The following is an 8,740-nucleotide window of genomic DNA, read 5'->3' as shown; positions in this document are numbered from 1 at the left end:
ATCTAACTTGTTCACATTTTATCATCACCACATAGCACAATGCCTGCTACACAGTTGGTGTTCTACAAATATTTTGGGTGTGTTGATGAATGAACAAATGAACACATGAATGACTGAATGGATAAGTAAGACAGTGTCAGAGCTAGGCTAGACTATACTTTCAGGAATAGAAGTGTATCAGCATCTAATTAGTTTAGGATAGTGACTTATTCTGTTACCACGAGTTCCTCAAAAATCTTGTTTGAGTGATGTTGGTTGCAGACACAATGCCAGGTGCCCATAGAAGCTGATACACCATGCAGGCATTTTGAAGTAATTTTCATTCTCTTTTATCGTTTAATTTATCAGTGTTGTTGCTTATCAGTAGATTTCCAGGTGTTGAAGAGATTTTTTTGTCAGCTCCATCATGGGACACTCAAGTTAATGAACTGCACTACACATAACATTACTCACATTATGTCTTCAGGAATGGCAATGGGCAAAGATTCTTGTTTCTACCCCACCCCCAGTTATTTGAACACCCAATAACAGCTATGTGGAGCAATTATAATGCTCATTTCAAAGGCAGTTTTTAGAAATGAAGAGGAACAGGAGAGAAATAAAAGTGGAAAGGTGAAGGCTGTGAACATTTAAACTGTCTGATGAAAGAAGAAAAGCTTTTAGACTTGTTATAATTGGAATGGCACATGTAGGTCTCAAAGGAATATTCAGGCAATTGGAAAATACCTTTTCAAGTATAGGGCCAAGGAAGGAAGTCAACAGCAGGTGTGGGTGTGTAAACAAGTCAAATTTAGGTGAAAGAAGAGCAGGCATGTTTCATTATAGATTCCTGGAAGCCATTCCCTGCAGATTTAAGTGGGTAATTGAGAGTGACATTTAAAGTGGCAGGAGACAGTCTGGGCAATAGCTTGCATTTTCCACATAGTCAGGTTCAAGTGCAAGACAGGTCTTGTAAACAGAGTTCATGGCAGTCCTTTGTGATAGAGGAGGGGATCACTAAGACTGCTTAGGGACCCAGGTAAACTTCCAGCCTCCCTCTTCATCTCGACGAACAAAGGCTTGTCCCTGGTGGAAGGAGTGAGTTTTCACATTACAGTGAGGGCTCAGGGATGTGGAAAAGGCCATCTCTGTCTTATTGGGTGACACATCAGAAGTATAGTAAGGAAGAGTTTGTAGTCCTCCTGCGGGATTTGAAAGTTGAGAAAGGAAGTGAAAATCTTCCCTGTGGCTGGCAGTGCTGTGTGAGGGGGTTGTTCTGTCACCTCCATAGTCAATTGGCAGATCTTCCCCGGAGGCACCGGGATAATCAACTGCATCATTCAGAAACTGGGGAAATGTGCTTGTGGTCCGTCTGGGATGAGAAGAGAGGGCACTGTAGTTAGCTGATGAGGTGTCATCAATGGTGTTGAGGTCTTTCAACCCCAGTGTTTGAAGAACCCAGGGATCCACAGGGGGCCCAGGTTGTTCACAGTTAGCAAATTCACTAGAGAGGTTTCTTTTGGCATTTTTATGGTGGGGAATCTCAGGAGGAAAATATCTTTGCTCTTTGGGTTTCCTCTTCCCCTTTCTGAATTTTCCACGTGCTTTGGAGAACCCATCTGATGACAGCAATTTCTGGGGAAGTAATATTTGAAAATACACAGTCAGATAATCAACATCATTTTCTTTAAGACTGTCAAATATTTACTGGTCACCTTAATTCCTTAGAAAACTTGATTAAATTTATATTTTCATATGCAAAAGCAAAACTGATTGGATTAACTTCTGCTTTTAAATCAAAATCTATGATGACAAGTTACCACCTAGAAATTCCAATTCATATAATTTTACTAGTCATTTAAAAGTTGAAATGATGGGCTTCCCTGGTGGCGCAGTGGTTGAGAGTCCACCTGCCGATGCAGGGGACACGGGTTCGTGCCCCGGTCCAGGAAGATCCCACATATCGCGGAGCGGCTGGGCCTGTGAGCCATGGCCACTGAGCCTGCGTGTCCGGAGCCTGTGCTCCGCAATGGGAGAAGCCACAGCAGTGAGAGGCCCGCGTACCGCAAAAAAATAAAAAATACAGCATTTAAAAAAAAAAAAAGTTGAAATGATGTAAATGATGTCTTTAAAACTTCAGTTCCAGGAAGTCATGATTATTATTATTATTATGGCAATAATAGCAACTATCATGTATTGAACACTGGTTATATGCATGATGTCATTTTATGTAGATACTATTAAACCCTCCTTTAATGAGGAAACTGAGGCACAGGCACATTAGTGACTTGCTAAGGATCATGCAGCCTAGATTTAAGCCTAAGGCACCTGAATCTAGACAGAACCACTGATTACAATTCTACATAACACTCTTCCTCTAATTTTCCTAACTTTCACAGCACTCCCATGTGGTATGTATTATATTATTCTAAATCTTGCAAAATTGAGAACAAGAGAGAAAAATTGCTTAATTAATATCACTTACTAATTTAATAACTGTGCTTTTTCACAGAATGGTGGCTGGAGATAGGACCTCAGGCTAATAACTGTGAGCTGTGCTCCCTTTTTTTAACAAAGCTAACTGAATTCTAAAGGAACTAAATATAGTGGTTTTTCTTCTCTGAGCTGCTATATCTGGGTAAGAGTCATAAGAAATATGATCGATTTAGATAAATAATGTAGCTTGTCTAGAAGTAAGGTAAAGATTGATGATAAAACAATAATGGTAACAGAATGGCAGATAGGTAACAAAAAATACAAAACCCCAAAAAGGAAGAACAACAAAAAGGGACTATGGGCAAACTATCCTTGAGTTAGAAACAGTTCATTTTAAAAGGGTAAGAATGAAATGTTCATGAACAGATAATGTACTTGGCTATGTCTAATTACCAGTCAAGAGATGTGGGTTCCAGCCATATTTATAACATTTTAGACATGGAAAGATTCTTAAAAGATCTTTTAGCCCATACACTTACAAAGAAGTAAATGAGGCCCCAAGTGGGAGAGTGACTGACCTAAATTTAAACAGATAATTAAAAGAAACGCATGTCTCTCGGATCTAATTCCCGCTCCAGCGTCCCACCCAACTCTATCTTTTGATTAGCCTCTGTTGTCTCAGCAATCCCCTTGACTGGTTTTTGATTCTTAAGCAACTCCTTTTGTAATATATGCTAAAATCTGCAATCTAGATACTTCAGGGAAATGATATATAAACATTGTTGTGAAAGTGCTATATTTCCTTCAGAAAAATTTGCCCATCCTATTGACGCATTTCAAGGCACATTGTTTAATACACTTCTTACACTGAATCAAGGAGTTTTACCCAAATGGTCTTCTTTCTCAAATCACTGCTCTGTCCTTATAAAGGGGGTCATCACATACCTTGGCTTTTTCCTCAAGACATTTAACTAAAGCAGAATTCAGGTATTGTCTGAGATGATTATTCTCTTCATGTAACCTAGCAAGTTCTTCTTCCTTCTGCACCAGAGTATCTTGGAGCTGCAAAAAGGAGACAATGGTGAAGGCTACTCCACTATATTGACTTTGTAACCTTATAATAATGCCACTGATCCTTAACCTACTTAAACTTGATTATTATTCTGTTTGTTTTATGAACTCAATCTCAGCGAGCCCTCGTCCTCAAAGCCCTAAGTTCAATCTACACCCACTTACCACTTGATTGTTCAGTTTGTGCTCTGAATTTTTTCATTGCAAAGTGTTTGAAGAGATTATATGACTTTTAAAATTGTAACCACAAGGGGATCGGGAAGGTATGTAGGAAAATGAGCTGCGTGCAACTGTTTAAATATAGAAAACGGTGTTTAGAAAGGTTTTGCTGAACTTCTTCCTTGCATGTTAAAAAGAGAAGAAAGAAAAAAAGATGTGGGTTGGCTTCCCTCAGTCTCAGGTCAGTTTGTACGTCCACTAGATTAAATTACTCTCTCATAAATAACAACAAACAAAATAAGGAAAATTAAGCAATCTTTGCAAGAACTTTTACAATCATCATCCCTTGTCCAAGTGATGAGCTGTTTATGGTTTAAAAATACTATCACACTCATTCTATCATTTGATCTTTCCACCAGCCCTCTGAGATAGGCAGCACAAATATCTCCATTTCATAGATAAGAGAAAGGAGGATTTGAGAGGCCATACAGCTAAAATGTGTAAGGTCAGGGCTTGATTGAAGGTCTTCCTAGAGGGTTTTGGTTGTTGTTGGTTTTGTTGTTATTATTTTCCATCATGGTGATCACCTAACTTTGACTTCTCTGTGGACAAATATCCATTTTGGTTCTAAACTGACAGTCAATGAATTGAACAAGGGAAAAGAAGCCATGTGACATTAAGGTATGATGTTGAGAATGAACTGCATGGAACATGGCCAGTCTCATGTTCTGATTATCTACACATACCTGCTTGTTTCTGTAGAGCTGAGAGGAAAGCTGAGCCTCTTCCCATGAACACGAATTAAGAACAGGGAAATTCGAGTCACTGGATGATTCTATGTGAAAACACCAAATGGGTAACTGAGAAAACACACATGCAGTTTTTGTGTAATAAAGAACTCACTGGAGGATTTTGGAAAGGTAATAGGTTCAATTACCTTTCTAAAATTAGCCGTTGCCTCCACATGGGAAAATAACATTTAAAGTTTTCAGAAGGGGCAAGCATGCTATGAAAGACAAATATTTATAGACTATATGCCAAGGTGGCTACAGAGGTGAATTTTTAGGAGTCAAGAGGTCAACTTCCTTCCTAATATATATATTCCTGCTGGCTAAATTTATAAAGACTGTCCTATCTGCCTTATTAATTCATGCAAATGTTTATTGGTCCCACCCTCAAGTAGGCCTGCATTGCAATTCCACTATGTTTTCCAAGTTTTTATCTTATTTTCTAAGCTGTAGTGCTTAATAATATAGTGTTTGGCTCCAGAATCAAATCCTATTTTTGATGCTACCATTTTTCCCCAGATGAAAAATTTCTGCCTATCTGCCTATCAGTTAAGCCTGAGAGAGAGTATTTATTCAGAATTCTATGGAATAGCACTTTCTACTTCACAATAATTTGAACTTGCTTCTCTGAAGAACTCATTGAAAATCTCAAAACTGTACCCAAACTCATGTATTTCAAATGCCATCATCTATAAAGTGTTTTATGATTTTTCAAAGAGATTTTGTTGTTCTTTTCATATTTGACAGCAAATTATGCCTACCAATAAGAACTATGCTTGGGCATGCTAATTTGGTTTACTTTTAGTTTCTTTTCCTCATCTAGTACAGTTCTGACTCTTGCTCTCCTCTACTTCAACTAAAATATTACTGAAATATTTCTGATTAAAGTGGAATGATGGGCAAGGAGACAGGAATAAAATTTTATACACTCTTTGGTTTCACATTCTTGGGCATTCTGTTTTCTCTGTTTCTTGCGGTAGAAAGCTAAAATTGAATAACTTCCTTCCTTACATGTAAGTGTGTTTCCATATTTGGGGGCTTTTTGTTTGTGTCTTTTCTCAAATTCAACAAATTCCTGTGGTAGAACCAACAGTCCAGATGTTGAATTCTGAAATGCCTTAGAGTTCTTCCCGAAACTTGAGTGTTAATCAGAAATTCCTTTAATAGTTATAACACTGTTTACTAAGCCCCAGGGCAAAATTAATGTGCAATTTTCCATCAAAGTTATACTTTCCTCCAAAGTTGAAGTCTTCTTTAGGCAAAAAGGAATCATTTTCTTTCCACTTATAAGACACTATTCATAGAATTTCCTTTATGAAATAAAAGATTAAGTTAGTACTTCTTGCTTCTCTCTCATACCCAGGGAAATTTTCCTGAATACCAAAAAAAAAAAAAAAAAAAAGCTCTAACTGGTATTTTAATTCCAAAAGTATCACAATAGTATTGTTTATATGACATTGACCCGGACCCATACTTTCTCAGTGACTCTGAAATCTCCAAGAACTGTAAAGTATAGGGAGAAATACATATTGTACAGTGAGCAACGGGAAGAAGCCCATTTTCACTATTTGGCAAGTACACAAAAAGCAAGTTATTAGGTTGCAAAATACAGGAGTCTTTGGGCTTTCTTAAACTTTACATATCATCCCTTCTTTTACAGAGTTCCAGCCCATAATGCCTTGCAACTATGAGTACAGGAAAAGGACTTCAGATCTACCAGGAAAGCAGAAGAGCAGAACTTACCCTGTGCCTGTGGTGCTTGTTGGGGCTCTCTGTTGTCCAGGAGACCAGCAGCCCAGAAAGAGACCCAAGTCTCCGTGGAAACATCAACACTAGATTCTGACGTCGTACCGGAATACGGGCAATTATAGCTCTGGCCTCCTACAAAGTACTGGTCTTGGCAAGGCAGAACGGTGTTCTGTAAAATTCAGTATGTGGGAGGTCCCAAGAGATGGGGTGATGAGAATTTGGAGGGAGAAAAGAATGGGAGAAAGAAACAGAAAACATGCACAGTGAATAAAAAACAGTAAAAGTGTTAAATATAGATCCCAGATTGATTCTGAGTGGTCCAAATATAATTACTAAAAAGGAATCAGCTCCTTGGTTTACCCAGTACTTTCCTTAGGTCCTCTCAGCAAAGAACAGGCTAGTATTAGACGGACCAAACTTGTAAATATCTAGGAGTAGTCTCTGTTGCCAGGTCTGAGGCATCTAACAGGCTACCCAAGATCTAAGTAAAAGGAATTCTACTTAATGAGTGAAACATGTAAGAACTACTTGACTCTTTCTAGCAAATATCTTAATTATATTTCTAACAACCTTAAATGACAAAGAACTTAGAATGCTAAGGCTGAAATGGACAGAACACGTCACATAATCTAACCTCCTTATTTTCGTTTTTAGTTTCTGAATTATAAACTTGCTCCATTCCTCCCTTCCTCCTACCTCTCTTCCTCTGGTTTTAAATGCTACTGGATACTACTGAAACAGGTTAGTTAGCAGAGACAGGAAGCTCTAATTAGGTCTCTCCACCACTACATCTCAATGCCTTTCCAAAGTTATCTTGCCACTACTAACTGCCTGGCATGTATTCTCTACTGTGTTCTGATCCAGTGAACACCCTCCTGCCCCAGCTTCCTCAAACCTCAAACACACAGTCTTTCCAAACGTCCAGTTAGGGGCAGGTATTCAGACTCCCTGGGTTAATTTGTACAACCGCTCATTCCTAATTATTTGTCAATGTTTAATCAGGTAAAAGCCATTCATTTCAGCAGAGCCCAGCTTTGGACAAACTCTTTGACCACGACAAGTCTTTTGTTGACTTGTGAACTTTCTCAGGCATAACATACAGAGAGAAAACAAATAAAAAGAGGAAAAAAGAAAGTTAAGTCAATTAAGTCACACTTTGTTAACGTTCCCAATAAGTTAAGTTTCGAAAAAGTCCAGTCTTGAAGCAAGTCCAGCGTGGGCAGTGCAGACCAAAGAAATTCCGCCAAAAGTTTATCAAGTGCTATTTTCTTTTATTCTGAAAGCATGTTTGTAGGCTCTTCCCCTGAGGCTATTATTGGAATCAAAGCTGAGCTATTATGCAATTGACATCTGAGAAGGAAACAAACCCCAAATACCCCTAGCCTCAAGTTCAAGTGTTTGCAAATATGTGCATAATCTAGAGAAAGAGGTGGAATGAAAAGCGAGTACAGGTGTAAAGGGAAAGTTGGGAGAAAGTACAGAGAGTAGAAATAACAGAGAGGACAAAAGGATGAGAGAGAGACAGAGAAACAGAGACAGAGAGAAAGCCAGGAGGAGACAGGGGAGAAGAAAAGAGAGATGGAGCAGGAAGGAAGACCTGTTTTAATTGGCAGGTAGCAGAGAAATCTTGTTTCCAAGGTGGAAGAAATTCTAAAGGCAAAGCTTAGTAGACCTCAGAGACCCCCGGTTTCGCCAGCGGACTAGCTAACACCGGCTCCTCACTTACCATCTTGCCCTGGAAGAAGGCGCTGCAGAAACTGAGCCCACTCTTAATTTTTCAGGAAAGCCGGTGGGAGCTTTAAATGGGACTGAGGGGAGGAGCTAGGAGAGGCGAGTTCTAATCTAAGGGAGCTCCGGGTGACGCCCGGGGCTCCCGGCAAGCGCCGCCCTCTGATTTGGTGCGAGGCTTACAAGCTGGTGACGTGGGTCAGGAGACATCTGGCGAAAGCCAAAGTCACTGCCACTATCGGCGACCGCCTCCCGAGACCCGGGACCAGCGGGCCGGGGTCTCGGGCAGGCCCACGGCGCTCCGCCTCCGGGTGCGCAGCGCGGCTTCAAAACCCGCGCCGGTGCCGGCTCGCCGCGCGTCCCCCGGGCCCCGGCGTCAGGACCCGCCGTGACCGCGCCGCCCGGACGGGTAGGGCGATCCCGGCTCCTGCCCGCGCGAGGCACGCAGCTGCTGGGCAAGGCGGGGCGCACAGGTTGGCCCGGGAGCCAGGGTGTAGGGTCAGGAAAAACGCAAACCAGCATCTCGGGGTTCAGAGCGGCGCTTGGGGAACCCTTCCAACCCCAAGGTCAATACTGCTCGTGGGTATTCTCTGGCCACTTGATAAATAGCTTGCTGTATGACGTTGCGATTGATTGGCATTTTCCTTCTATATAATGTCTCATTTTCCCCAGCTTCTGAAGTGGGTGTGAAATGCGGAGGCGATCTATATCCATTCTACAATGTAAGCTTCAGGAGAATAGCGGTTTCTGTCCGTTTTGTTCACTGCTGTCTCCAAAGTGCCCGGAACAATTTCTAACATGTAATGGGTGCTCAATGAAGAATGAATTAA

General features: G+C 40.7%; 1 protein-coding gene across 1 annotated transcript; it reads right to left on the bottom strand.

Moving 5' to 3' along the window:
• Positions 1 to 244: 244 nt before the first annotated feature.
• Positions 245 to 7,972, bottom strand: GMNC (geminin coiled-coil domain containing). The gene is made up of 5 exons (XM_029215502.1): positions 7,909 to 7,972; positions 6,177 to 6,351; positions 4,392 to 4,480; positions 3,361 to 3,477; positions 245 to 1,614 (listed from the first exon to the last, which is right to left on the bottom strand). Exons 1-5 carry the CDS (start codon positions 7,909 to 7,911, stop codon positions 997 to 999), a joined length of 1,002 nt encoding a protein of 333 aa, XP_029071335.1. The 5' UTR covers positions 7,912 to 7,972; the 3' UTR covers positions 245 to 996.
• Positions 7,973 to 8,740: the final 768 nt, after the last annotated feature.

The sequence above is a fragment of the Monodon monoceros genome, unplaced genomic scaffold, assembly GCF_005190385.1.
Source record: "Monodon monoceros isolate NGI ecotype Baffin Bay Population unplaced genomic scaffold, NGI_Narwhal_1 Super_Scaffold_11, whole genome shotgun sequence".
NCBI lineage: Eukaryota > Metazoa > Chordata > Mammalia > Artiodactyla > Monodontidae > Monodon > Monodon monoceros.
The sequence above is the reverse complement of the archived record's forward strand: the minus strand, read 5'-3'. Positions and strand labels throughout refer to the sequence as shown.